Source organism: Falco biarmicus, chromosome 5 (assembly GCF_023638135.1).
Source record: "Falco biarmicus isolate bFalBia1 chromosome 5, bFalBia1.pri, whole genome shotgun sequence".
Lineage (NCBI taxonomy): Eukaryota > Metazoa > Chordata > Aves > Falconiformes > Falconidae > Falco > Falco biarmicus.
Genome location: NC_079292.1, coordinates 83933795 through 83961689, shown reverse-complemented (window position 1 = coordinate 83961689; position 27895 = coordinate 83933795). Strand labels below are relative to the sequence as shown.

Below are 27895 nucleotides of genomic sequence, written 5' to 3'. Positions count from 1 at the left end.
ATGCAAATTTCCTGGTTTGGGAGAAAAACAGTAAACCTGAAAAATGACTCAATCAGACAGTTCTAGTCTCCTGACTTTTAATAAGATGCCAGGCACAGTCTGAGCCTTTCAGAAACTAACTGCTCAGCAGGGAATTTCAAGTATTTTCTCTTTGCTTCTCATCTCCACGTGTCTGTTGGCGGGGTTGACAAAGGACTGAAGGACAGAGACTGCAGAAGATGGATCTGTCCCTGTTCCTGCGAAGACACCAAAGGACAAAAAAATCCCCATGTTCCTGAAGTATTAAAACTAACCACTGGGAATCAGGGTGGATTTTGCACCTCCTGGGACTGCCAGGCCATCAAGGATGGGGCTCTTGCTGACTCTACCCATACAAAGCCTATGGCAGAATCTCCACTAAGAGTGTGGGGCTTGTGGCAGGCATCCCAGGGCAGGGCTGTGTGCCTCCCACAGGCGATTTGTGAAGCAGGTGTTTTCTTCATCTTGTGGCTGTGGGCAAGGAAGCATCCAGATGCAAGCAAAGTTTGGAACAGGAGCAGGCACTGGTCAGCCTCAAGATTTGCCTTTGCCCAGCCTGGGAAGAGGACGGGTAGGTGCCCGTTCCCTAGTATGGATCAGAAGCCAGGCTGAGGCTGGGAATGGCGCTTGGTACTGAAACGCAGTCAGGCCTGCAGTAAAGGTGAACATGGCATGTTGTGTGTACGGGGCTGGAGGGCTGTGGAACTGCAGGGAAAGTGCTAGTTGACTTGAGGAAAGTGTATTTGATGCAAAGTGCCAGGACTGGTGGTAGGACTCAGGACAGGCAGCCCTCATTTTCTGTAACATACCTCTGACTGTCATGAGCTAGGCACCTCAAACTTTCCGCTTCAGTTATCCCTTTCCCTCAATTTAACTAGTGGCCTATGAGAACTCACTGTTACTTAGCATTGCTAATTACTTCCTAACCTGAACCTGCAGTCTGGCAAGTTTCTTGACCAAGGGCCCTTGCCTGCATCTTCCACCCTCTCCATATTCTTCAGGACCATGCCTGTGATGACAAAAGAGGTGTTGGGCCCTCACCTCACTCGCATGGAGCACTGTAGCTCATCACGGTAGTTTCTTCTGGAAGACAAGAAAAAAAGTGTTGGTAAGATACACTTGCCAAAAACTCACTAAAGCAATCCAACATTGTGCCTCTGTTTCTAGGACAGGCATTCCCTCAGCTTACAAGCCATGACTCCCCTCTGCTAAGACACACGAAATCACTGTTCTGCGTCAAACCCTCTGTGTGCAGCTAGTCCAGATTCACCCAAGTCATGGGGCCTGCCATCTTTTGAAGCTGTAAGTCCCAAACAGCTCCATTACAATTATGGATTGCTCACTTTCTAAAGCTATAGCAATCCCTGACACCTTTCTGGCTTTTCCTCCCACTAGAGACCCCAGAGAATAGAGGACAAGCTGGTTTTAGTGTCATTCTTCTAAGCCATTCCCTCACTATGGTCCCTCTGCCTTTTCTGCCTCCCACAAAATGTGTGTACAAAAGCACAGCTCCGAGCTCCTTGCTCCCCTCTTGGCTGGGAGAGTTAAACCCTAAGTGGATCTGCATGCCTACTTCAAGCTTGCAAGTTTGGGACCAGAGAAAGAAGGATCTACCATTTTGAAACCCAGGATGGTAGGTCTATCACTAGAGAACTTCTAAGGGACAGTTAGATAAACATGTCAGGGATGGTGTGGTCTTAGACTTGACAAGTTCAGAAAATTTATTTCCAGTGGTACATTTGGGTGGTTTCTGCAGTACAGCATCTGAACTCACCTGGCATGTAGTAATCGTAGACCTTGATATTAGCTGGCTTACGATCCTTCACTTGCATGTCCTGCTGCACCAGCAAAGTGTAGGTGTGAGGTTGTCTAGTCAGCTAAGACCAAGAGATGCAAGGATTAAAGCCAGAACTGAAGTCCTGTAAGACAATCCCTTCCTCCTGCTCTCACTCAGGCTCCATAGAGACCTCATCACCATAACAGGTCTGTTCTGCTTTCCAGTACATCTCAGAAATACCTTTTAATTCACATTCTGTGGTGGTCATCATCCATTTCTGGTCACTGAATTTTACTCAGCTTATGAGAGACATCAAACCTACAGAGTCAATGTGCATCAGATATCTAAATGTAGCACTAGTATTCCCAACTGATCCCACGTTCCCGTCTAGCTCTGCTCTGAGTGCCTTCATGAATCTTGCCTCAGTGGCTTTCTTATACGCAGTCCCATTACGTCAGCTTTTATTCTCCAGGCTCATACAACCCTCATCATTAAGCAGACAAATGCAAGGTGTGGATGAACATCTGCTCAATGGTAGCAGTTGCACGACCTGCTGTTGATTTAGTTCCACTTTGTGCTACCTGGCAGCCTGAGCTGAAATTTTTTTCTGTGCTGCCTTTCTGCTCTGTGCTGTAGATGTAACGAAAGCAGCATCTCTGCAAGTCTAATGCATCCACATGACACGAACCTGCTTACTGTGAGGCAAGCTTAGCTCAGCTTATTGGCAACTGGGGATGAAGAATCACAGACGTGTAAAGTGCTCCATGGAAATTCTGCAGTTTTAAAATTCTTGTCAGGTCTTGTTTCTGGTGCTGTTTAGGTATACATGTAGCTAGCGAAAGGCCGGAGTGGTTGTTAATCTGTTGGTTAATGAGGCTGTGGAGTGAGCACTGATGCTCACGCAACCACCTGGTTTAATTTTGAGTGATCTTGGCAAACTCTATGAGAACTCTTAGATGCTCCCTACTACATTCAGGCTGCTTAAGGACTTTCTAAGAATTCAGGCTTGCTTGAATTTACTAGATGGATCCTACTACTACTCCCCAGTCCTGATCAGACACTGTACATGGACTTTCAACACTCTCTGAGCAGTGCCAGCAGCTGTAGGCTTAACATCAGTCAGCCTCATTTTACTCACATTAAGGGGCCCTGTATACAGGCTCTACAGCTGAACTACTGCAGGCTGACACAACGCTTCTCCAGGTCAGCAAATGTGGCTGGTATGCAGGAACAGCAGCTCTGGATACTTAAAATACTAATGGAACCAAGATGCCAGAGTAAGCTAAAAGCTATCTGCCTGTCCGTAGTCCTTTTAATGACTAAATAGCCTAAATTGTACTCACTTCCTCCAGGTAGAGAATGACTCGGTCAGCTTCACTTTCAACTTTCTTCACTAAAGGCATTTTCTTTAGCTGAAAATAAGGCGAAAAAATGTCAGGAAGACTCTAACAGAAAGCAGAAACATTCAGGGATATTTGTCCTTGTGAGAGCATGGGCGAAATGTTTGCATAGCCAAAAGCCCTTGGGGTAGGGGAAGGCAAGGTGCGGTCTAGAAGAGACTTTGGGTATAAAGATTTCTCAGCAAGAAAAGAACTGTGTTTCTCTGCCCACAGGAATGATCACAGTTCTGCATACAGCCCTGCATGGTGGACATCCATCACTATTCCCATCCCAGCTGGACACAAACTCATGGTCTCACCTCTTCCAGTGAACCTGCCACGGGGCTGTATCCAGACAGCAGCTCCACTTGGATCAGGACCATGTTGGTGGACACACGGTTCCCTGTGTAGCTGCAGCAGGAACCCAGGGGACAGCACTAATGTTACTTTCTGAGCCATGATTTGCAGATACTCCAGCCCAGCTTTGGTACTCAGGTGGAGGAATCTGCCTTTCCTTCCACTGTTTTCCCTGTAAGCATACCTGTTCCTGTACTGTAATAAATCTTTGTGCTTCCCCTGATCTCTCTTTTAATTGTGATGAGCCAGGGAGAATAAATTCCTTGGAAGGCTTCTGGAGTTACCTTCTCTAAGCATGGCAAGGAATATCACATCCTCTGTCTGCTCTCTTGGCAGTTCTGTCCCAAGTCAGGTAGGGGTATAGCAGAGGAGGCTGGTGTGACAGTCAACCAGGAGCAGAGGAGGGAAGACTTAGGAAGTGTCAGCAGTCAGTCCCACAGAACCTTCACATCACTAGTGTTTTGAGGCCTAATCCTAGAAGGGGGTGAGACCCACAGACCTTGGGAGAAGTTTGGGTGACTGGCATGATAACAAGATAGGACTAGAGCCTGAGCCATCTCTTTGGGGTATTGTACATTTCACCCAGCTGAGGAGAGCACAGTTAAATGAATGGGGACATCTTAGCACTTTGGACCCCATGAGTGAAGGGGAATCCTGGCCATCAAGAGACTTGTGTGGTGCCAGAAGCCTCTGAGCAGAGGGGAGGCAAGGGGCAGCTGAGTGTCTCCTACCGAGCATGAATGGTGACAGGGAACTGGGTGGCGCTGGGTGCGGTGCACTCTGTCTGCACAGATACAGCAAAGGCGACATCGCTTCTTGGGGGAGGGAGGTTGTACCGCAGAATGGCCTGCCAGAACAGAAAGAAACTAGTTGACAGAGAATTTCATTTTTATTTTTTTTTTCTGGAGAGTTTTCTTGTCTAGTGTTGGCTGCTGTTTGGTGTAAGAGAAAACTATGTGGCAGAAGTGGAGGTTCTGCTGGTGCACTGTTCCTGGTGGTGTTCACTGGACTTCTTGGAGCAGAGATGCAGCTCTGATGGGATGGAGATAATCCAGATTTAATTTGGGGAATTGCTATTCCCTTCCTGTGGATCCCAGCTACTCCTACCAAGTCACTGCAGCAGTCTGTTTTCAGTGTTGGCTTAATAGCAAGGTGAGAGGTTCCCCTGGCTTTCAAGGCTTTTCCCCAGACAGACCTTTCCTCCCTGGCTGCCCTTACCTGCAGGAAGAGGCACCCATGGCCCTGCACACGCACGGTGTAATCTCGGGGAATGGCTGGCAGCTGCACTGTTTGCAGCAGGAGGCGATTGGTGTTGTCTACTCGGATGTTTTGGTTGAAATCCTCAGAGGAGAGAGAAGCCTGAAGATCAGGGCCATCCTTGCTGAAGGTCTTGGTTGCATAGAGGGCTAAGGCTTCCAGAGCAACCACCGTGTCCTGAGGGAAGAGACACACATTGGGCAAAACAGGATACCTGTGTCCTGTGCATGCCCAGTCCTTAGCCTCCCTCATACTGCAGCTACAGCTCAATAAGGGTTGAGCTTTTGGCATGGGATTAGCTCAGAGGAATACAAATATTCACCTGATCCCAACTTCCAGGAGCTGTAAATCCCTACATCTTTTTTTCTTTCTTTTTTCCTTTTTTATTTTTTTTTCTTTTTTAAAAAAACTATGGGCTGTGTTAGAGCCCATTACTTTCACAAATGATAGCTGATGGCAGGTTCTTTGCTGATGATGGCTCAAGGGGATTACCTGGGTCGAAGCAAAGCCTCCGTAAGGGTTTTGCTGCTTGATGAGCCAAGACACAATCTGGGATGCCTTTCTGATGTCATCTGAAGACAAACTTGATTTTGAAAGGTGAGCCATGAGGATACTAGATGTCAATTCCACATCAACAGATGGAGCTCGATACCAGTACAGGGAGTCTTCTTCCTGTTTGGACCGTTGACTCCAGAATATTTGGTCATCTAGAGATGGAGTGGGAACAATTCTGGAGCGTGTAGCTGTAACTAATGACCTTGGAGCCCCACTCAGCCCCTGCGCCTAGATACTGAGTGAACATGTACATTGGGTCAAGATATAGGTGCATATCTCCCTATTTGCCCCCCACACCTTGCTATTCCCAGTAAAAGCCTAGCCTTGCAAGTTGGGAAGGAGCTCTACAATATCCGTGAAGCTGCCCTGGTTTGGATGACTGGGTGAGCCAGGACTATGAGATCATCCACAGAGAATGTCGGTCTCACAGTATAGATATAGCCCATGACAGCTCGGCGAGCAGAGGCTATCCAAGCCTTGGGGTCCCCACAGAGCGCTGCCAGTGCCCCCCTCTCCCTCCCTGCATTCCTTTGGTTGTGCAGCCCTGAGTTGTCCACACAATTCTGCCCCACAGTTTTTGGTACCTGATACTGTGGCTGCCTTATCCAATCTTTTGAGGATTTTCTGCACGAGGGCCTTGTCACCTGCTACTGCAAAGGCGTTTGCAGCTAGTGCCAGACCATAGAGGTTGGAACTGTCAGTATCAGCATTGACCAGGTCCTTTATACATTTCAGAGCTTTCCACACAACTGGGTCCTAGGATACAATTAAAAGCACACCGGTTGCTGGCAGGGTGGATAGGGTGGGGAATGCAGCCTTGGTGTGTGCAGAGTGGGGTGGAAACAGGGACAGGATACATGGGAGCAAACTGGTAACATATGGAGAAAGGCAGAGCACCAGTGCACTGCCTGCTGAGGGGCTGCGCACACAGCCCATCCCTGCTGCCGATACTCACGGAGCGTGGCATCCCGGAGTGTATGAGAGCTGTGATGATTGCAGAGCTCAGCCCCAGTCCTTCCTCCACTGCACCCTGTAGCCACCACAAAACAGAGAAGAGGAGGGCTGCTGTGAGAAAGGAGAGGGAGAAGTTTTCCAGTGCCTTCTGCTCCCTGAGCAGAAGCCAGCGCAGGCAAAACTGCTGGTCCTATTCTTTCTGCTAAGGAAGCGCCAGGACTGGTATCTACTCTTGCGGATCCTTCTCAGCCATGGCGCCCCAAGCCCCTCTGGGCAGCTGATTCCCTCCCTCTGCTGAACACATCCCCCTTTCCCCTACCCTGCAAAAGATTTTCAGCAGCAGATTTCAGTGCCGGGGAAAGTGCTGTTCCCACAACCCCTCTGCAAGCTGGCATCTCAATGGAGGGCCAGGACAGTGGCAAGGGTATGGAGGAGCAAAAGAAAAGGAATCTTTTGCAAGGGGAAGTGAAAGGTACCATTCTCTTAGAGGATTATCTGTCCTGTCTACCAAACTGCTGCTGGCTCCACTTTGCTAGTATTCTCTGCGTGTCCATACATGCACAAGTGCTGTGCTTCTGAGTGTACAGGGCACATCCCTGGCAAGGTGAATCTCCCATGAGTGGCTGCCATCAATCTCCATTCACTCCATTTCTGACTTTCTCTGTACAGGGGGAAACCCAGACTGAAGGAAGAAACGGCAGCTCAATTTATCAAGACAATAGCACAGAGTTGTTGGTTTTTTGGTTTTTTTTAAGCATGTGTTAGCTTTTGAGAGGGTGCTAGGGCAGGGCACAGTTCCCATGAGCTTACTAATCAAATGCAAACCTCCATCATTCATAACTTGAAAAAGTGCCACCATGACTAAGCACAAACCTGAGTGTCACCCAAGGGTGACCCTGAGCACATCAGAGCCTTCCTCCTGCAGTAGGATTTGTTCTTGGCACCCGGAATATGAAGGAGCATTATGTAGTGGGGTAAATGAGGTACCTAATGAACAGCCAGCACATGTCATACCATCAGCCCATTGTTGAAGAGCTTCCCCACACTCTTGAAGCAGCCAGATGGAGTCTGACTGTTAATCAGAGCACTGGCAGCATCCTTTAAATTCTGCTCATCTATGTGGATGAAGTCCTGGGCTTGGCTGAAGGTCTTGAGGACAAGGGCAGTAAGCCTAGAGCCAAGGAAGGGAGAAGAAAATTTAATTGAACCAGTCACAGATGCCCATCTCCAGTAGGGCACAGAAATCTCTGTGTCTTCCATTATGTCATCCCTGGGGAAATACCAGTAGGCCAGAGCCTCGGTATACATGGAGAATTGGAAGCCATGCACGTGAGGATGGTCTTGAAGCTCAAGCTCAGATCTATTTGCATCAAGAGAGAAAAAATTCACTGACGGTTCTTTGCTTCCCCCAGATCTCTGTCAATTCCAACACAGTGCACCTGAGCAATTTAAAGCCAAGAGGGCTGATATTTAGTGAGCTCACTCAGCTCCTTTCCCAATCCTGTTTGGGCACAAAGCACTCTGGAAAACCTGGGAAGAAGGTGTCTTTGCAGCTAAGTTTTCAGAGTCAGTCTCACTTGGGGTTCCCAAGCACAAACAATCAAACAGGGGTACCTCAAGTCAGCTTATTGGCATGGTTCTCTTCCAGAAAGTCTCAGGAGCAGTTTCTGTTCAAAACACCACACCTCCAGCCTCCCTCAGTTTCCCCAGACCAAAATCCAAGCCAGCTTGTGCCTGACCAGGTCAAGCTGTTGTTCCTCAACTGTGTCTGGACATCGCTGCTTACCATGTGTTCCCTGGCTCACTTCCTTCCCCAAAGGCACTGTATGAGCCATCTGCGTGCTTGTACAGGAGCTGACGCTGATATCCTGTGGGAAGAGGCTGGGGGTAGTGAAAATGCTCTGTGTCTGTCCTGTTCTCAAGGTGTCAACCTGCCCTGCCACTCCTGCTGGTCATTACAGAGAACATTGCCTCTAAGGAGTTTAGCAAAGGGCTTTCAGAGGGGTGCTGTGTAGTTCTTGTTCAGCTGAGACACAGCAGCCTGATGTACACTGCTGTAATTCCCATGGTGTCAGGCAAGTGATGCTGCACAAATCCTGTTCAGCACCAAGCCTCTGATGAGATCACCACTGTACAACTACTGTAGTGGACATCACCAGCTTGAAAATCTAACATGAGCAGAAATCCACTCACCGCTTTCCAGATAACCAATTGCCTTCTGTTTGATTTCTGGAGTCAGTTGTCCTGTTTCTTCAAGGTATCGTGTGATAAAGACATTGGGGGCAAAATGAACCATGTTCTGCTCACCACAGCCACTGGACATCTGGAGGAGCTCATCTATATTGTCCAGTGCTGTCCCCAGAATGTCACCTGTAGTACAGAACAACAGCTTTGGAAGCTTTACGTATTCTTGCATGCAAAAAATTTCTGGTCTCACTGATTCTCCAGATAACCTGCTAAGACTGGCCTCAGTTCACCTCTGCTCACACTAGGGTGACTAATATCTGCAGAGCCCTGTAGGAACAGTGATATGGTACTTGCCCATCTTTCCCCTGGTTGGGTGAAATTATACATCCACCTGGCCCAGTGTCACTTGTGTAAGAGAGATGGGATGTTTCTCTGGAAGATGTAAAGGCCCAGTAGCACACTTCCCTGTACACATTCCCTTTTGTTACTCCGTTTGCTAAAGCAGACATGGTGGCATCAGAAGGAAAGACTCCTGCAGGGAAAAAAATCTTACTTTCCAAGAGCCCCTTAAATCTCACCTAAGAAAGAGATGTGGGCTCTCTCCGACCCAAGGACCACATTCTCTGGCATAGCGAAAGTGATTGTCTCTGAAGTGGAAGTTCCTGCAAATGGCAGAAGCATCAGAACAACAACAGGCAGGAGGGAGATGGCAGAGCCACAGGCATTCCCAGGAGATGGTGTAAATCAGGCTGGGATCACCTCATCAGTTGGTGAAATCAGCATTCAAAAGAGAGCCTGACCCGGAGATCAGGCCACTCACTGATGAGTGAGGCAGTGGTTTGGTGCTGCCAGGAACTGGTAGTACTGGGTAGAGCTGAATGGCTTTGCCTTCCCATAAAAGCTCCAAAATCCCTGACATGCCCCTCACCTCCAGATAGTCCTAGAGTTGTTCACACACCACACTGCTTCTGCTTGGTCTCCTTGCCCTGTGTGCATGTACAGTCCCAGTGGTAAGACAGTCCCTGTCTCTGGGGTACCTGCACCTACCTTTAGGGCACAGGACTGAGGTGTGGGTCTTTTCCTCCAGCAGCCCCTCTGCCTGGTGGGGAAAAGGCTGGTCAGCTCGGAAGGGAGAGCAGTAAAACGAGACAGCAGTTGCGCAGCACCCCACCTTCCTGCAACCACCTTTTGCATCCTCATGGGCCATGCAAAGCACCGCACAGAGAGGGCGGGGATATGTGTGCTGACAGAGAATTTTCACTGGGAAGCAGGTTTCTGAGCTACTACATGCCCCCAGTGCAGCCTACTCTTAGAATCACTCCTTGACCAACCTCCCCGGGAAACACGCCTGTCGGCCCTGCTGGTTCTCCCTTGCCAGAGACACCCACTGGGCTGTTTCGACCCTGAGCTGTTTCCAACCTTCCCAGGACCCTGAAGCATACTCTGACCTTCACCAGCAGGTGTTTAACCACTGTGTCCTTCCCTCCAGACTCTGGCACAACAGCTGTACTCTCAGTGCAAACATCTTCCTGATCCATCGCCTCAGCAGTGACAGTGAAATTCACCTTCCCTAAAGAACAAAACATCGAGAGGCTGTTTGGCACATCCATACCTATGTTTTAATTTGCTCAGCCTAAGGCTGCTCACTCATGCTTCACATAATAGGCCACTCTCCCTTCCAGTCCAACCCTGGTTTCCTCAAGCAGCTCTGCCAGTGCCTCCCACTCCTGCCCCTCCCTTGTCCTCTTACCTAATTTTGTAGCCTTCACGTCCCAGAAAAATGTTTTTGCTGAATCGGGACACAGACACGTAGTGAACCTGACATTTGCATGCACAAATTCATAATCCCTGGAGTCCATTAGGCTAAGCTGGAGCTAGAGGTGAAACAAAAGAGAGTTTGGGTTACAGAGTTGCTGCTGTGTTTTCCCTTTTAGCTCCTTAATCCAAATATCAGTCAAGCCCAGTTTGAGTATGGTGATAGCCCTGTCGCAATATCTATGGGACACCAACAGCCCACGGACATTGCAGTCCTGCAGGGCTGAACTTATCAGGGGTTGGGGGTTAAGCTTGACAGAGATGGCTCTGCATGGGGTTTGTGAGGAGCTTCCTGAAGTCTTTTGCCCAGTGCCTGAGGAGGCAACCCCTTGTCCGGGTCTCTATCAGTGAAGTACCGTTACCACACATCCCCCTGCCCAAAAAACATCCTGGAGGGAGCCACTCACCACCATGCACTGCTTCAGGTAGCTGAAGACTTTGACTTTCAGGGGAAATGACTCTCCCCTGAAGACAGAGTAGGGCAAGGTAGGCTCCACAAAGAAGGGCTTGAAGCTCTGCAGGCTTGTGGTGTCTGAGATTCCCAACCCATGGCTCTCTGAAGTGCAGAAGGTCATGGCTCTCCAGTCTGTGATACTGTCGGGTACTGTGACAGCTAGCTCAGCAGCCCCTGAATCACTGAGGAGAAAACAGGGTGGAAGGGGTTGCCCCTATCCCTGTAAAGATTTCTCTTGCGAAGACAAATGGAGAAGTACTATGAACTGGAAGTGCATGTGAAGGTGTGAGTATTTCAAGGAAGTAACACAGAGGTATGGGAAAGATAGCAAATAGGTAGGCAAGGAAGGACAGAAAGGCAAATACAAACAAAAATTTGCTTCTAGACAGTGCTCCACCTCAAATTCTTGTTTTGTGTGGGCACACAGGGCTCCCAGAGGTCCATATTATACACCCAGCCTGTGCCAGGGAGTACCACGTGACACTTCACCACACTATCACCCAAAATCCCAACCACAGCTTGGCAGTCATCGTTAAAAGTGTCACTTACAGATCTGCATACACAAAATGGAATATGGTACCTGCCCTGAAATGGGCCTAATCCAGCCATATGAGATGGCGAGGCAGAGATCCTATTTTACGGATTAAGAACATTGACACATGGGAGAATTAAGAAAGCTGAGATGTATGAATAAGGGGAGAACAGTAGATACTGCATAACCTGACTTTAGCGAGGCCTTTGACACAGTCTTCCATAGTATCCTTGTAGCCACATTAGTGTGGACTGGACAAATAGATGATAAGGTGAACAGAAAATTTGCTGGACCATTGCAGGCAAAGGATGATTGTTGGTGACACAAGGTCCAACTGGTGTCTGTTTACCTGTGGCATCCCTCAGCCACTGATACTTAATGATATTAATTCTGCTTAATGGCTTTATTAACAACCTGGATAATAAGAGAGGGGACATCTTCAGCAAGATTAGCAGATGAATCTTGCCATGTATTAGCAGACTATATCCTACTGGGGAGGGGTTCCTGATATGCCGGAGGGAAAGGCTGCTATTGAGAGGAGCCATGACAAGCTGAAAAAATGGGCTTGACATGGGTGAATTCTGTATCTGGGATGGAATAATACCATGCAACAGTACAGGCTAGGCAGCGACTGGCTAGTAAGCAACTTTGGCAGAAAAAGAGGTGGGGTTCCTAGTAGATAAAAAACTGAGCATGAGACATCTTATGTGCCCTTACAGCAATGAAGGCCATCGACTTCTGGACTGTATTAAGGCAACTGCAGTCACTGGGTTGAGAAAAGTTTTTTTGCCCCCTGAATTGGGACCACATCTGGAGTACTGTGTCCCATTTTTGCTTTTCAGTATAAGAAAGACACTGACATACTTGAATGCATCCATTGGAGGGCTACCAAGATGGTCAGAGGGCTGGGGCATTTGATATACAAGGGATGGCTGAAAGAACTAGGATTCTCACACGAGAGGGAAAAGATAGGAAGAGATCTTTCAGCTTTCTAAAACTAACTATTGGGAGGGTGTAGAGACAATGAAACCAGTCTCTTCTGAGGTGCATATTGATAGGATGAAAGGTAACAGATGCAAGTTGGAGCATGAGAAATTCTGACTTGGGATAAAAAAAAAGTACCATGAAGATGGTCAAACACTGGAACAGGTGCCCAGATAATCTGTGGAATTTCCGTCCTTGGAGGTACAGAGAACTTGACTACAACCTGATCTAACTGGAGCTGACTTGTGCAGGATGTTGAGCTACAGACCTTTGGAGGTCTTTTCCATCCTATAGAGTCTGTGATTTTATGTTCCCCAGGATCATTTGGAAAATCTCAAGCAGAGCCAGGAACTGAACCAAACCTCTGTTGTCCTTATACACTTCTTCACACCTCTCTTTTCTTTGTTGGCGCAGAAGCCATTAATGCCCTGGCTCTGTTCCTGCCTATTCCCTCTCTGCGTAGGAGGTCTGGATCCATATGGGGCCACAGCCCATAATTACTCACTTGATGGGAACCAGAGTCCAGATGAATGTCTCTGGAAACCAGGTACGGACTGCCCGTGCCTCGCTACCCAACTCAACGTGCTCTGACTCAGCACGCACAACAGCACCATCTGGTTCTGGGTCTAAGTTGTCCAAGTTATCCAAGTCTGCCAGCTCGCTGTAAGCTACTAGGAATACAAACATTCATTCAAAAGCAGAGCAACTGTGAAATCGGGGTAGAGTTTAGCTAGGAAAAGTTCAGCTCTCCATCCCTCCCACTTCCACACCAATCCTCCTTGTCCTCTCCAAGATGCTCTCAACCTACTTGTCTTCCATAAGACAGCCCAGGAGACCATCTGGACTTCATTACGTGTGCTCCCCCTTGAGGAGCTCTACCTGCTCACACTTTTGCCCTCAGCCCCTGAAGAAGGACCTAGATTCTGCCCAGTGCCAGTCTTGCCTCGTTCTCTGGTTTCCAGCAAGACCTTTCCTAGTCTTACAAACAGATGTTCCCTCCTGGGACAGCTGCTTCCTTTCCCCCCTTGACCATGTTATCTTCCTGCCTGCCAGCAGAAGCTTCCAAGCAGGTTCTTCCTATGCAGCCACCCCTCTGCCCCTCCAGTGTACTGGACACACATGTATTTCAGGACCCTTCCCCTTTTCCTGTGGTGTACATCTCCTGTGCAACCTCCCACTCATCTCTGGAAGCCATCCCCAGTTCCTCAGCACACTGCACGTTCAGCTGCCCTTGTGCAACCTGTATGTTACCCGTAATTTCCAAAGAAACAGGATAAATCGAGATGTACACATGTAGTCGTAGTAGAAAGTGGTCTGGGTGCGGCACTCAATTGGGGACTTGATTTGAAGGTTGGTTAAAAATGTTAGACCTGAATTCTGGAGGAAAGAAGGGGAAGAAAAGAAGGTAGATTTCAGTGGAGGCGGTGGTGTGTCTGAGGGTCTGTCTCTGCCCTTGCCTCCCAGCGTATCAGCCACCCTGTTCTGTTGCACCACAGCCTGACCTGCAAATTTATACAGGGAGAGAATGCAGATCTGCCCTGCTCCCAAATCCTGCTAATGGATCCTCACACCAAAGGAAGCTCTCTCCAGGCAGCATTGCGGGGGTGACCACTCACATGTGCATGCCCACAAAGTCATCGTTTTGACATCACAGTTTGCTGCCCACCCTAAAAGACTTGTTCTCCTCTTTCACCTGCTATTTCTTTCTACTATTCTTTCCCTCCTTTCCCCAGTCCCCCTTCTCTCTCAAGTGCTTTGCTTTTTCAACCTCCAACTTTCTGTGACTCAGGTTGATGCTCCCCTTTCCTTCCAACTCATAGAAAGTCTGAGGGTCTCAAGCTTGGCATAAATGGGGAGCTGACTTCTAGGGATCTGCCCAATCAATGGGAATTTACCAAGCTGGGAGCATGGAGGGCCAGAGACCTCTTAGTTCAGAAGCCTGATGGATTCAGAACCTGAAGTTGCCAGTGTTTACAGGAAAGACAATCTGTGAAGCTATCCAGTGTGGACCTGGGGTACAAAAGGGCCCACCTCTGACATTTCAGGTTTTCTGGAAATTAGATTTACCTTCAGAAGTTCATAAATATCTGGTTGGGACACCGCATAAGAGTATCTGTTGTACATAAGTGGTGACATTGTTCCTGGTGGAAGGGTGCTCTGAGGGGAACTGGTGACTTTTGGGCTCTGGTAGGTAGTACAGTAGTCACTGTAAGGGTCTGTGAGGGTGCTGGAGTGCTCCTGAGAATAGCTGAACATGTTGTGCACCTGTAGACAGAGAACAACACCAGCACAGGTCAGTGTGAGAGGCAGAAAGTTCGTCATTTCTATCCAGAGATTTTCTGTGACTGCAGACGCAGAGCTCAGATCCTGCCTGCCACGAAAGCCCAGCCCCAAAGCTTCTTGAGCTACATGGAAAGCGTCCACAAATTTTACATTCACAGCACCACAGAGGAACATGAATCCCTCCGGGGTATGGCTGCATAGCTGTGGCCACTTCTAGCTCATAGTTTGTACCTGTGAGCTCAATGCATACAGTGGGAACACCTTCCCAGTAAGTCATTAGATAGCTTCTTGTCTGACTGAAGGCACATCCTGGATCCACCAAGACAATGCTAAGAGGCAATTCAAGGGTCCTTAGACACAATGCATCTCAGGTCTAGAGGAGAAATGGGACCCTTCCACTGCCAAGGCACCACTTACAGTCCAGTCTGTGAATGGAAGGACTGTCTGGTTAATGTGAGCTGGAACAAAGACACGGAGCCTATCACACATTGGGTCTTTTTTTTTTTTTTTTAACATAACTCTTTTTCTCAGTGTATTGTCATTAATTGGTTTGGGAGATGGAATTCTCTTGCCATCTGGTTGCCACTGTGGCAAAGCACTCTAAGTTTAGCAAAGATGTGACTTTGGGGGTATACTCAGGGATGCCAGTGGGTTATTCTATTAGATTCCTCCATAGAGACTGGATAATTTGGCAGGTGTTTGATGTCAGCCATTTTCATTTTTTTTCTTGTAAGCCATATCCTGTCCCCATTCAAGTACTTGCTTGTATACCCGCTGTGCCTTATTAACTGGTGACCGCAACCCAATACTCAAAAGGCATCGCTCCAATATTAGCAAGGCTCAGCACTAAAGTGACTCACACTGTCCCTGGATAGCTCAGCCTCTGGCCTCAGGAGAAGGATGCTCTGGTCTACAGCACGGACGCTACATAGGGAACCTGGTGCAGCTTGCAGGTGGAGTCGGACAGCTGATCCTGGGAGAGCCACTGTGTCTGAGAAGCCAAGCTTCACCTGAAACAACAGAAGAAAAAAGGACTGAAGACATTGACAGAGGAAGGAAAGGGGAGACTGTGGCTTCTGGATTCTGCTGGATATCTATGGCCAATCTGCAGTTAATGAGCTACCCTCCAGCCTACCTGTCCGCTTACATTTTGTGCACTACTTACATGGTTCCTGAAGCACTTGGAGATTTTGAGACTGAAGGTGTCAGCTGCCACTCGTCCCTCAGGGAAGGCAGTGTAAACAAAGAGGGTAGCCATGGGTGAAATGAGGTCAATGGGCAGAGCGACATTGAAAGTCCCACGATATTGACCTGAAGGAAGAAGGACAAATAGAAAAGGTGTAGGAAGAGGCAAGGATGTCTGTCTCCAAGGTTTACAGCAACAACACATTCATCCTCTATAATACTTCTGTACAGTTACTTGGATAAAAATTACTCTATCTTGCTTCTGGGGAGGCCACAGCTAGACCAGGATGTAGGTTAGTGCCATTTTGTAGCGATGACCTTACATCACGAGTGATCCTGGCAACAGTGAGCAATTGGAAGAGAAATTACTTTCCACCTGAGTCCAGCAAAAGGATTCTGTGAGTTTTCTTGGATGTCTCTGGTAATTCCTGCTTGGCAGATAAAGTCTGACAATTTCATAATTTGACCAGAAAAAAAATTAAATTAGGGAAATTAAAAGACAGACGAGAGGGAGCGTATGTGCCATTTCCTGTTTTTTGGTGCCAGCTCTGTTGTTTCCTCTTGGTCTCAGATCTCTTTTTTTTCTCCTTCCCCATTTAGGCTGGAAGGGCTTTCCTGTTGGGTCCTTAATCTGTTCCTGGTATTTAGATGCTCTTACCTAATGGTGGGTCAAGAAGTACTGTTGTCTGGCCATGATGCACAAGGGATCCTCTGGCCAAAACCTAAAGGGTAGTGAACAGAGCAAAGGGTTGATAGTGTCTCTGCTCCATGTCTCTGGGCCATCAAAGAGCCCTGTGCTGACACGGACCCGTGGCAAAGCTGACCTTGTTGCCTGCGCTGCCCTGCACTCACCAGGTGGTAGAAGTCTGCTCTGGCAGCCCCATCCCCCAGCTCGGTGGCTAGGATGCGATAGTGCACAGTGACCTGCTGCATGTCCCCACAGGGCAATGTTGCCTGGCCTGGCTGGATCCTCACAGAGCTGTGGCTGGAAGAGTAGAAGGCCCTCAGTACGAGGGATGCAGTGCCGTAAGACACCCTCACATTTTGACCTCTTAAGTCCTCCGGCTGGGTCTTTGCCTGTGGCACAGAAAAGGTGGCTCAGTGTCTGAAGATTTCTTACAGCTCTCCCCCCACCAAAACCAAGACTCAACCGGACAGTGGGCTCTGAACTCTCCCAGGGTAAGGTGTCTATTTCCAGTTAAGCCAAGCTCAGCCAGCACCTTTCTGTGGAGCCTGGCATTGCCCACTCCAGCACTCTGGGATAACTAGCACCTAAACAGGAGGCAGGAAGCTGTATAGTACTAGGGCTTGGGCTGGAGCCCGAACTTCTGCAATGCTGCTGCTACCCTGCAAGCAAGCCGGACTGTTAGACTGTGTACAGTGGCTTATTAGTCGCTGGATCACACTACTGAACGCTTTGATTCTGTCTGGTACATGGGGGAAAGTATCAGTGTGGATCTGCCCCGACAATGTATTTCACTGTGCAGTGTTGTTCTACCTGCACACTGTATTTCTTTTAGCACTTTCCCTCATTCATAGGATAGAGGTGGCAGGGGACAACTGAAGATCACAATGGCCTTGCTCATCTTTGACCTGTGACCTATCTGCACGCAGACTATGATATTACCCTCTTGTGGACTTCCAGCAAGGTCCATCATCTAAGATACTCTATGCACTCTGACAAAGAGACAGGGTTTGCCTCAAAGTGCCTTGACTTTGAAATTTAGATAGGACATGTATTAGAACTTACCACTACAACCAGAAAAGAGAGCCTCATGGGAAAGCAATACAAACTTTTCTCTGCCAATTCCCTGTTGGTGGTGTCCTTATTTAGCTTCTTACATCCTGGTTACCTTCTCTGTTCCAGACTGCCTTGCAGCAACTGCTTCCTTACTAGCCTTCCTTCTTTCTATCCTAAGTTTTCTGCCTTTTCGATCACAGGTTTCTCCTAACTCTTATGCTATGAGGAAACATAATGCAAACTGGTCACTTTTGTTTTGTCACTGTTGTTTTCTTCTCCACATGTATTTTCAGATGCTTCTTCCCTAGCTTCTTTCCTGTCTTCTTGTTCCATACCATGTGGGAGTTCTTCCTTCACTCTCTGTCCCTCTCCAGCCCCACAAAGCCATTTCCACCTCAGACAGAGGTGCTATGTAGGCAGACCTCAGTCACAAGCTCATGGGGCCTCTGTCCGTTGCCCCAGCTCTCACCATGTCTCCTGACTGCTCAGGGACTCTGCATGGTACTAGCGGCCAGAATGCTGACTGTGCTATAGGTTGTTCCTTTTGCCCAAATCTGTCATTTCACTGGTCCGTGCCTCCATCTCCCTGGCTATACTGAGACAATGACATAAACTATAGGTCTAAGGGATGTATTGCTTGGCTCTAGCCAAATCCAATGTCATTATTTGGCTTAACCTGTAGTAGAACTTTGCTGCTGTTGTCCCATGCTGATGTCTCTAAAGTGAAAGAGGCCATCCCAGCATCATCCGTGAAGTAGCTCTTGGTCTGCTTCCTGCTGCCATAGGACACTGTAAGAATCACCTCCTTGTTCTTCAGGTGTGTCCCATTGGCACTTTTGAGTTCCAGCTGTAACGGTGCAGAGAACAGTCAGAGAATTAGAGGCCTCAGGATCGAAAATCTACCTTCTGGTAGGAATCCCAGCTCCCCTTCCTGCAAAGGGACTCTCAGCGTAAACTCTAACTCCTCCAACCCCACCCCACCCCCAACTGATGCAGTAGCCATCTCATCTGGCAAAGCCATGTGCCTAACCTATGGTCACACTTTTGGATTACCTCTTGGTAAAGATGTCAAAGGAGAGACTGGGACAGAGGACTGTGCTAGCAGCCTTGGGCAGCTCATAGCAAGGGGACCCCTCAGTACTTCTGTGCCCACCACTCCCTTAGGCCCAGCTGCTGGGCTTTCCATGTTTCTGCCCTGTTTACTTACATTGCCATAGTAGGGAGCTCCTTGCTGATAGTAGTAGCTTGTCCCCCAGAACTGGAGAGTTGTGATATCAAAAGTGACCTTGCAGTTTTCAGTGGTGTTGAACTCCACCCCTAGGAAAGACAGGAGGTGCACATAGGTGAGTATCGTGCATCTGAGCAAAGGCGGCAAGATTGGCTGCACTGAGGTCCATCAACTCATTGATAGTCCATTGACTGTCATTCATAGGGGATTGCAGGTTCTCCATGTAATTTCAGGAGTCATTTAACACAACACACACATGGCAATAGTGCTTCCTACATTCTGACCTGCTAGAATGACAGCAGTCTACCAGGAGGTCTCTGACAGTTATCAAATGCTCTTTCCGACTTTAAGATAGTCCTACTCATAATTGTCCACTTCCATTCTCCTGTCATTCTCACAGCAGAGTCACTAGAAGGCAACATTCTTCCTTGCCTTCACCACATTAGTTTACAGTCTGCTGTCTTGTCATGCGCCCGTCTGAAATCACTGCGGTTTTTTACTAAGTGAATGTGTGTCACTGCTTTCAGCAAAGGGCTGCAAACCTTTTTCTTGTAAGGAAGGGTTTGTAAAATTCTGTAAGAGAGGAAGCCTTACAGGATGGGATATTCAACAGTAGCCCTGGACAAGTAGCCTCATCTCCCTATCTGGGATGTGGTGATAAATCTGATGAGGAGCTATTGACAGTACACAGTCAGTACCTTGGTTATCACTGGTTGCTCTGAGTGTCTCCTCATTCCAATGGACTTTCCTAAAGTATGGTTTAAGAACAGAAGAACCTGGCTCACCTCTGTGCACATTTCTACTGTGTCTAGAAGATGAGAAAAAACAGCTGTTGCCCATCTTTGCCAAATCAAGGTGACTGTCAAACTTGACTGGCTGCAACAGCTTGTGGAGGAGCAAGCATACCAGTGAAGCTCGTCCTGCAACTGGGAGAACTCACATGTCCTATATGGTACGCGAGAACATCCATGCTGTCATTGTGCTCCCAGGGAAGACACAACCCTCTGAACATTTGACCCCATGGGAGCCAGTGCAGAAAGCTCCAGTGATTTGATGGGAAGACACAAGGATCCACAAGGATTCTTGCAGATGAAAACTCAAAACCCCAAAGACAAGCATGTGTAAAATAAAAGATTTTCCATGAAGTGTAGAATCAGTTTTTGCTACCTGTTCCACTTTCTTTCAGAAAAGCCACAGCTTCCAGGTTGAAATCATAGCTGTCACCACGCTTCTGGTGGTAATTCTTAATATTCACCTCAGTGGCAAAGCAGCCATCCTCGTTTGTCTGGGGATGTGAAATTGTATCTGTTAACCAATCATGAACCCACTAATCTCTTCTGCAGTGCAGATCAAACCCAAGGCCCTGAAGTCTAAAAGTATGTGACTAAGACACTTGAGTTAAAGGAGCAACTCTCATACTGGCATGAAATGTACTAACTTTCTGTGAAGCAGTCCCTAATAGGAGATGCTGTTTCACATGTGTCTCATCTTTACACATTCACCCATGCGCCAGCAGCAAACATGAATTGACATTTCTCCCTAACAACATGATTTCTTCTGCTAGGTAAGAATTTACCTTTAAGATATGTGCTTAAATATATATATATTAAAAATATATAAACAAATAGAGATACATTTATTCAACCCTAGAGATGAAAAAGTAAAGTCTGTGCTGAACTACAATTGCTTGCTTAGATGCTAGAGGCAATTTCTGTATCTCCAAAACAGCTGTTTCTGGGAAACAATACATAAGTGTTTACATCAGACTAAAAGGCGGTGCTAAAAAGCATCCAGTGGAAGTGAATTAATGTGGACAGTGTTTGTATCTTTTATTGCCATGTTGCAATATCTGTTTTGTAGGCAAATCTGCAATAGCTAACTTGCCTACAGATCCTTCTGCCTTTGAGTGCATCTAAGTGCAGTCAGAGAAATCAGTGACAGGGGCTAAGACTGCTACACTGGGGATTTAAGGACATATCAGTCATTCAACCCCAAGCAAAGAGTATGCTGCTTCAATAACTGATGCCTGTCCCACTTCTTCCTTCAGTATTCTTCCCTCTCTTTGCCCCTGTTCCTGTTTTTTGCAAGAGGAATGGGTGTCCCATGTGCTTACCTCGCCAGTGTAATCCTTACAAATACTGCGCTTGGCTTTGGAAGACTTCCGACTATAGTGGAGATGTTTACGGCACACCACAGCCTTCACACTACCTTGGACTGGTTTCCCATAGGTGTACCTGGCAAATACGACAGAGATGACTTACATACACATAGAGAAACACTGGCTGATGTGTGAATAATATCAGCTTTAGCCTGTGGTTTGCAGCTATGCAATCTAGCAGCCTGCAGTATCTTCACTGTTCATGAGCTCAGCAGAGACCAGGAAGTTAAAATTACTTCATCAGATTGAGACAGAAGGCTGTGGTGGGTCAGTTCTGTCCGAATCAACGCTAGTCCCACCAGGCAGTGCTAGGGGTCATTGTGGTGACCACAAGTTGAGTCATTATTCCTTCCACACTGGCACTAATCAATGCAGCAGAGGTACCGTACTGTAGGGCACATGCCCCACTGAGGGGCTTCACTACCACATTTCCAAACAGAGAAAGAAGTAGGGCAAGAGAATATCGAGAAAGGTGAGAGTCCAGGAGAATTCCTTAGCAAAGGATACCAGAGTACCAGAATTTGGGGTGAGGGTAGGGTTGGCAGAGACCAGTTTGAGTTCAGTTACAGACAGCAGTGCAGTTTCCAAACCAGTAAGAATGCACCTTCCACCATGATAAGTCAGCTCACATGCCACAGACGTGGAGACGGAAGTTGTCCTCCAAGATAGTGACCACCTGAGGCATCTGGATGGAGACACTGAACTTGGGCAGCACTGTGTGAAAGCAAAAGGAATATAATTCATTGAGAACAGAGAGAGTTCATTTGTTCCAATCCTCCCCAAATGTTTTTTCACAGAAAAGAAATCCCTCCTTTCATTCCCTGATCACCAGCACAGGGCCTTGCAGTAATGCACCAGAGCCCAGCCAGGAGACTGTGGTGGGAATAGACAGCCTTAGTCTCCTCCCCAGGGCACAGTTGTGGGACAGTGCCTCTGTCCAGCCTCAGGACATGGGGGAGGAGAAAGCCAGTGGGCCTGAGTGAAAGTCAGCGATTACGCCTACTGGCAGGCAGCTGGACATCTCAGGTGCTAGCACAACTAGCACAGCTGTTCACAGCTGCATGGCCCGTTCAACTCTGTGTGAGAGAGGGGGGCTGGAGGCAATACACCTTTCTCTGCTGCCTTCAGCTCCCTGAGACTCTTACCATACTCCTCTACCCTGAAGGCATGTGTGCGGTCAGGCATTTTGATGACGTACTCTCCAACTGGTGCTTCTGCAGCCAGAGGGAAGGACAGATCCACAATGCCTCCCACAGGTGTAACGTTCAGCCACTGTGCAATTCGGTTCCCTCTGGGGTCCTGCAGAGGCAGTAGTAGAGAGTAGTTATTTGCCAGTGCAAAAAGAAACTCTTTTGCAGGCTGCCCAAGCTACCACAGCATGGTCTGAGCAATCATCCTTTTGTCCTGAGAGCCCTGGTCTTGACACAGCTACAGGGCTTAGGTAAGTCTGAGCGTGAAGAGGACAGGGCTTTTCTCCCTGTGTCATTGACAAAGCCAATCTAGCATATTATTGCTCTCTGGTGGCACCACCATCTGGTTTATTGCCTGCCTGCCTCACTAAGGGATAGAGATGGTCCCTCATAGAGACCCCTGGGGTGATCTGAGCTGGCATAGCCCCCAGGTCACAGTGGAGAGGGTCAATGCTGACAGCACATGCTGCCTAAGGCATGAGCTACCTGGGAGTGATTATGGGGGAGCCTGATATCTTGAATCCCCAGGAAAGTCTGGGGAAATGAGTCCAGGACTTCATGCAGGGGACCACGAGGCCCAGAGAGAAAGGAGGATGTAAAGACCTGGGGTGTAAGGGCATTTAGAGGCTTTGTTGACTGTCAGTCATGAACTGACTGACAGTGTTCTCACACTGCTGGTTCTTGGGAGGGCAAGGTGCACAAGTCTGGCTACGGTCACACTGCCCAGCCAGCAAGGATTCAGCGATCAGTTGATGGGTGCTTTATAAACATATGGAATGAGTGGGAAGTGTTGTTTGGAAGAGTGAAACTGGATCAGGGTGTTACGTTTGTATAAACTGGCATAAAGCATTGTATAGGTGTCTCAGAAACTGTATGTTTATCAATCAATTGCTTGGTAGGTATGGCATGCAGTACTGCCACTTACTAGTTGGAACTGTGACCTCTATGTGGGTTATTACAGACTCCGCACCACTTTCAGGCATCTTTCCTCAGCTCAGGTGATTGCAGTCCATATTTTACCTCCAATATTGAATCTAACCTAACAAATTCTGAGAAAAATATCCTGAAAGCTGCTTTAGGAAGTTTCTCTAGCTGTGTAGCCACAACACTATCTGGTCAAATTATTGTTTTCTGCACGTTAAATATAAAAGTCTCTTTAAAGAAAATTCAGGATTTTCAGAAATCTCCATTTCACAGGCTAGAGGGACTAGAAGTCTAGGAAGTTTTTTACTGGCCCTGTATGATCGGTATTATGACATTGCACTGCCAAACTTGTGTGGGTAGCAAAGGAAGAAAGGGCAAGAAGTGAAGGACGGTTCCCGTTCATTCTGAGGTAACTGGCTTTCTGCATCCATATTTCCCCACCATAATCTCCAAACCTGTGTCTTCCCCAAGATGAGTGGAGGTCACCACTTTCAATAAAGAAGGTGCTTTACCTTCAGTTCCACCAGGCCGTGCTGTGGGGAGGAAGTGACAGTTACTGGTGGGATGATTGCAGGGACGTTATCATCCACTTCCCTGGAATTTTTTATTCCCCCAACCATCCATGAGTCTTCCCTAAGCATTTCCCAGGGACTGCCCGTACCCAACACCACAAGCAGCCCAACGCTATTTTTAAGCACCACCAGCAATGCTGAGACTGGCTGTCTGCAGATGGATCACCCAGCTGGGCCAAGCACTGATCCAGACGGCATGGAGGCAGCCCATAGCATTTTCAGCTTTTTAAGGTTTCTTCTCTCTTGACTCACCGTTTCATTGCTGGCAATAAAGGCCTGATCCAAGGTTACGATTCGCAACTTGACTGTAGAGCAAAAGAAAAACAGGACTGGCTGAAATGAAATCAAGTTTGTTAATAATAATAAAAATGGGTGGCTAAGAAAGATGTGCCCACATGCTTCACTGAGAGGGTGAGGGCAGCAGCCAAAGCCATCCGCCCCTGGGCCTACGGTCAAAGCCTTGCTATGAGCTGGCCTCCTGCTAGAAAACAAGTGGTAGGAGAGGCGGTGTGGAGTTTCTGGGAAGGCTGGATGTGCTGGTGAGAAACAGCATTTTTCTGGACATTGGACCTGCAGCGGGGCACTCAGTCTTGCTTGCAGTGAAGGTCATGCTAGCAGAAACGGTGGAGAAGCACAGGGCAAACAGCTGGTGATCTGAGCTGTGCTAGGGCAGTGATGGGGTCTGCGGGACCATGATCCTCATCTGAGGAAGTCTGGGGGAGACGGAGGGATTTAGGGCACTGACCAACTATTATGGCTTTGGCTGGAGCAATCACGAATACAATACAGTGGTATCTGAACCTTTTCTCACACATCAGCTAAAACACATAAGCTGTGTTCACACTGGCATGCTGTCTGAGTACTGCTAGTACTGGAGAAAGCATGTGCCATGCCTACATAGGAGAGAGGTATCCCTAAATCCCTCAAAGCCTAGAAGGGAGATGAAGCCTGTGACCCATCTCCCTTGCAGAGAAGGCCCTGCTCCAAGTACCAGAGGCTACCCCATATTTTGTGGCCTGAGAACTGCTCTTTCTCTCACAAGACATGGCATTCTGTCCATACCGATCTGTCCAGGTTTGTACACTGGCTTGTCTGTCTGGATAAAAGTCTTCTTGTCTGTATGCTTGATTAGGACTTTCTGTTTCTTCTGAAACTCTGAGTTGGGTTCCAGGACCGTGATAACAATAAAAGCCACTTCACTGGGTTTTCCAGCAGGAGGAGGGACCTGCAGATATAGTTGCAACCATCATTCAGGATGGTTCACATTCATGGATCCCAGGCTTCTGGAATAATGATTATGGTACTGTTTTTATATTGCTCCAGTTCTTCTTGCCCTGAAAGACCTCACAGTAGTTTTAAGAATGTTTTCTAGAAGAGTAAAATGTCAGTGGGGCTACACAGCAGGAAGGGCACTGGCAGATCTATACAGGCTGAAGCAGAAGATTCAGTGCCCTAATAAGACGTCCCCATGGGAAGACACAATTCTTTGTCCTTCTCCCCAGCAAGAGCAGAACTCACGCACTATCCACCCTACTCAAAAAAAAATACTGAAAAAACCCTTTTTTTTTCCTCACCTGGAAGCTTGTGCAATGAAAGAAGGTGAGCTGAGAGATGGACTGAGTGATCAGAGTCTCATTCCCAGCTCTACTTTGCAAGGTTACTGTCACATGGATTGGGACTGCTTGCTTTCTGCTGAGCTGAAGGCACACTGTCTCTGAGAAGGGGTAGTAGAGCTGAGATGGTATCGCCACAGCATAATTTCTATTAAAAAAGAAAGAAAAGGAAAAAAAAAAAAAAAAGTCAGGTAAAATGGATTTTCTAAGAGGACAGGTTTTGACTGTAGGATTTCGGTACTTCCTAATAAGACTTCTGGTCTCTTCACTTTCATGTTGTCAGTGGGGCAAGATCACAACGTTCTTCTCATCTATAGCTAGTGCAGCCCTTAACACTGACTCTGCACTACACACTGCATGCACATGTAAAATTATACAGTCACTGCTTCCAAAACTGGAAGTCAAAATAAGGTGAAGAGACCTCCCCATGACACCCAGCATGGGACCAGCAGCAGAGCTTGGCTACATTGCAGGTTTCCTGAGACTTCAGCCTTGAACCACACTACCTGTCACCATCAGTTTGCTTGGTGTCTTTCTGTCCTGAGACTTCAGCCTTGAACCACACTACCTGTCACCATCAGTTTGCTTGGTGTCTTTCTGTCCTACCAGCTGCCTCTGGGCTCAGAACAAATGCAATGTCTATGGGACCCAGAGTCCCAGCATCGTGTCCCGGACACAGTCTCATGAGCACCTTCTCTTCAGCTCACAACACTCCTGTCCTCCGTGCTGTCTTATGCCAAATCTCACACTTCTGTGGCTACTCTCATAGCTGCACCCATGGATAACAGCAAGCAGCTATTCCTATTGTTTCGTTCTTTTTCATCTTACACTGCACTGCAGCAACTAGGACACAGAAAAGCCAACATGCCAGCAGGTCTGAAAACCCTTATCGCTGACTCCTGCTTACTGCTTCTGGGCAGGTTCAGCCAGCAGCATATTTGGCAGCAGCAGAAGGAGGAGGGCAGGGCCTGGAAAGATCAGAACAGCAGGAGGCAGGGACATGACCTGCTGGCAGGTCTTTGCTGGAGCTCAGCACGCTGGCAAGAGGGAGTCAAGGTCCTGCTGGCCAGGAGCCTTGAGTGGTTTCACAAAAGTGCTGCCAAGCTGCCTTGACTAGCTTGTCTGCTGCTAATGTAAGGGGATCTGGTGACAGGTGCTAATGACATTTTCCTGCTTAAGCTGACTCATGGCACCTGCCCCTGCCACAGGGCCAAAGAATGGGTTGAGCACTAAAGACTCACTGCTTGAAGCTCCTGTACCTACCTTCCTCCTAGTGATCCTTTACTCTAGAAATTGCCTTACACCCCTTTGACAATTCATCCTTTACCCTTGCCTTCTGAGCTATAAAAGTACAAGACAGCATTTCTGAGGCTATCATTCAAGAATCCCAAGAGCCAAGCTGCATTACTTTCTCATGAATCTACAAAAATATTGGTATATAGGCCAGACAGCAGGCAGCCTATTGAAGCAAGCAGAATTTCCACAAAGCAAAGCTTTGTTATGAAAATAACAGTGTGAAGCCGGTAGCAGAAAAGCATCATTTGAGCGGGAGTTGTGACAGCCTATGGAACATGTCCTAGAGGAAGGGGCTGTATCCCTGCTGGAAAAGAGTTTTAAACTAGACTTGTGCATGCCACACTACACATGGCAGGAGGAAACCCAGCTACAGCCTAGCGACATACTTCCCACTGTAACAACTACTGTTCGAGCGCAGCCATGTTTCTGCTTGCACTTATGCCATGGCTACAAAAGCAAAGGCCTTCAAAAAGCAAGAGCATGTTCACAAGCCAGTATATCACAGCAGTACCTGCTGGAACAAGAGCTGCATTCGTGATAAAGTATATGAAGAGAAGTGGCGCTGGGAATTGTCCGTGCCAGTGGTCTGAGAAATGCATGGAGGGAGCAGGCAGCCAGCCAAGCCAGAGCAAACACACCACTTCACAAAGACCATCCCTATTAGATACCTTGGGCTCATGTTTGCTGGGTTTGTAAAGGCACCCAGCTTTGTCCGCTGAAGATTTCAGTGGTGACCTCTCACTCTAGGGACAAAAGCACAGCCCAAAAGGGAATTTATTCTGCCGCACAGCAGGAGATGTGAGATGTTGGCAGGTCACAATTAATCACATGCAGAAAGCTTGCAGAGTTGCTCTGCCTGTGTCCTTGCAGAAACACATGGTCTACATCAAAGGCACTAAAGGGAGAGCCAAGTAGTAGGGGTAGCGTGGTCAGGAGGGTGCATGGGAACCAGATGAAACCTTAGGAATATGAGAAATTACACCGTTCTGGAAAAACATTCCTGGTCTTAGGACTCCTGTCCTGTTTCTCATACACCGCCACCCCCCAGGATTCCCCACAGACCAGAGCATGTATGTAAAGTAGCTGAGGTTCTTACAGCGTTGCAGGTGTTCCAGCTGTGCTAGGCAGGAGAAGGATGCTGCCCCACAGGAAAGCGATGTTCCACATAGCTGATTGCAGGCTGAATCCCTCCACGGAGAGCTTAGCTTCTCTTCTGTCCCTGCTTCACCCCTGCTTCTGCTGTCTTCCTTCTTCCCTCTGCCCCTCATCCAGAGCTGAAGGACTATGCAGCTCCTGCCCTGACAGGGTGACCGTTCTCTCTCTTGGCTTCCAAACCAAGAAGGTGGAAATCATGCTGAGCATGGCTAGGGCTGGGATGTGGGCGGGTGGAAGGGGTGGAGACAATGTTTATTGCTTACACACTGAACGTACTTGCT

General features: G+C 47.9%; 1 protein-coding gene across 5 annotated transcripts; it reads right to left on the bottom strand.

Moving 5' to 3' along the window:
- Positions 1 to 60: 60 nt before the first annotated feature.
- Positions 61 to 27813, bottom strand: LOC130150661 (alpha-2-macroglobulin-like protein 1). Of its 5 annotated transcripts, none has more exons than XM_056341812.1 (36): positions 27556 to 27810; positions 25125 to 25311; positions 24613 to 24775; positions 23803 to 23855; positions 23491 to 23511; positions 22010 to 22163; positions 21494 to 21578; positions 20820 to 20940; positions 19874 to 19991; positions 18686 to 18795; positions 18155 to 18325; positions 16590 to 16814; positions 16396 to 16459; positions 15718 to 15863; positions 15413 to 15562; positions 14337 to 14534; positions 13559 to 13646; positions 12775 to 12940; positions 10707 to 10935; positions 10235 to 10358; positions 9933 to 10054; positions 9532 to 9583; positions 9063 to 9146; positions 8491 to 8667; positions 8084 to 8165; positions 7312 to 7468; positions 6299 to 6373; positions 5928 to 6099; positions 5281 to 5495; positions 4750 to 4965; positions 4263 to 4378; positions 3495 to 3585; positions 3139 to 3207; positions 1793 to 1895; positions 1060 to 1101; positions 61 to 236 (listed from the first exon to the last, which is right to left on the bottom strand). In XM_056341812.1, the coding sequence occupies exons 1-35, from the start codon at positions 27624 to 27626 to the stop codon at positions 1061 to 1063; spliced, it is 4416 nt and encodes a 1471-aa protein (XP_056197787.1). In that variant the 5' UTR covers positions 27627 to 27810; the 3' UTR covers positions 61 to 236; position 1060. The 5 variants fall into 5 exon arrangements, 4 of the variants coding, with proteins under 4 accessions (XP_056197787.1, XP_056197788.1, XP_056197789.1 ...); XM_056341813.1 differs by having other exon boundaries at positions 12775 to 12937; XR_008822320.1 differs by lacking the exons at positions 61 to 236; positions 1060 to 1101; positions 3495 to 3585 and having other exon boundaries at positions 27556 to 27811.
- Positions 27814 to 27895: the final 82 nt, after the last annotated feature.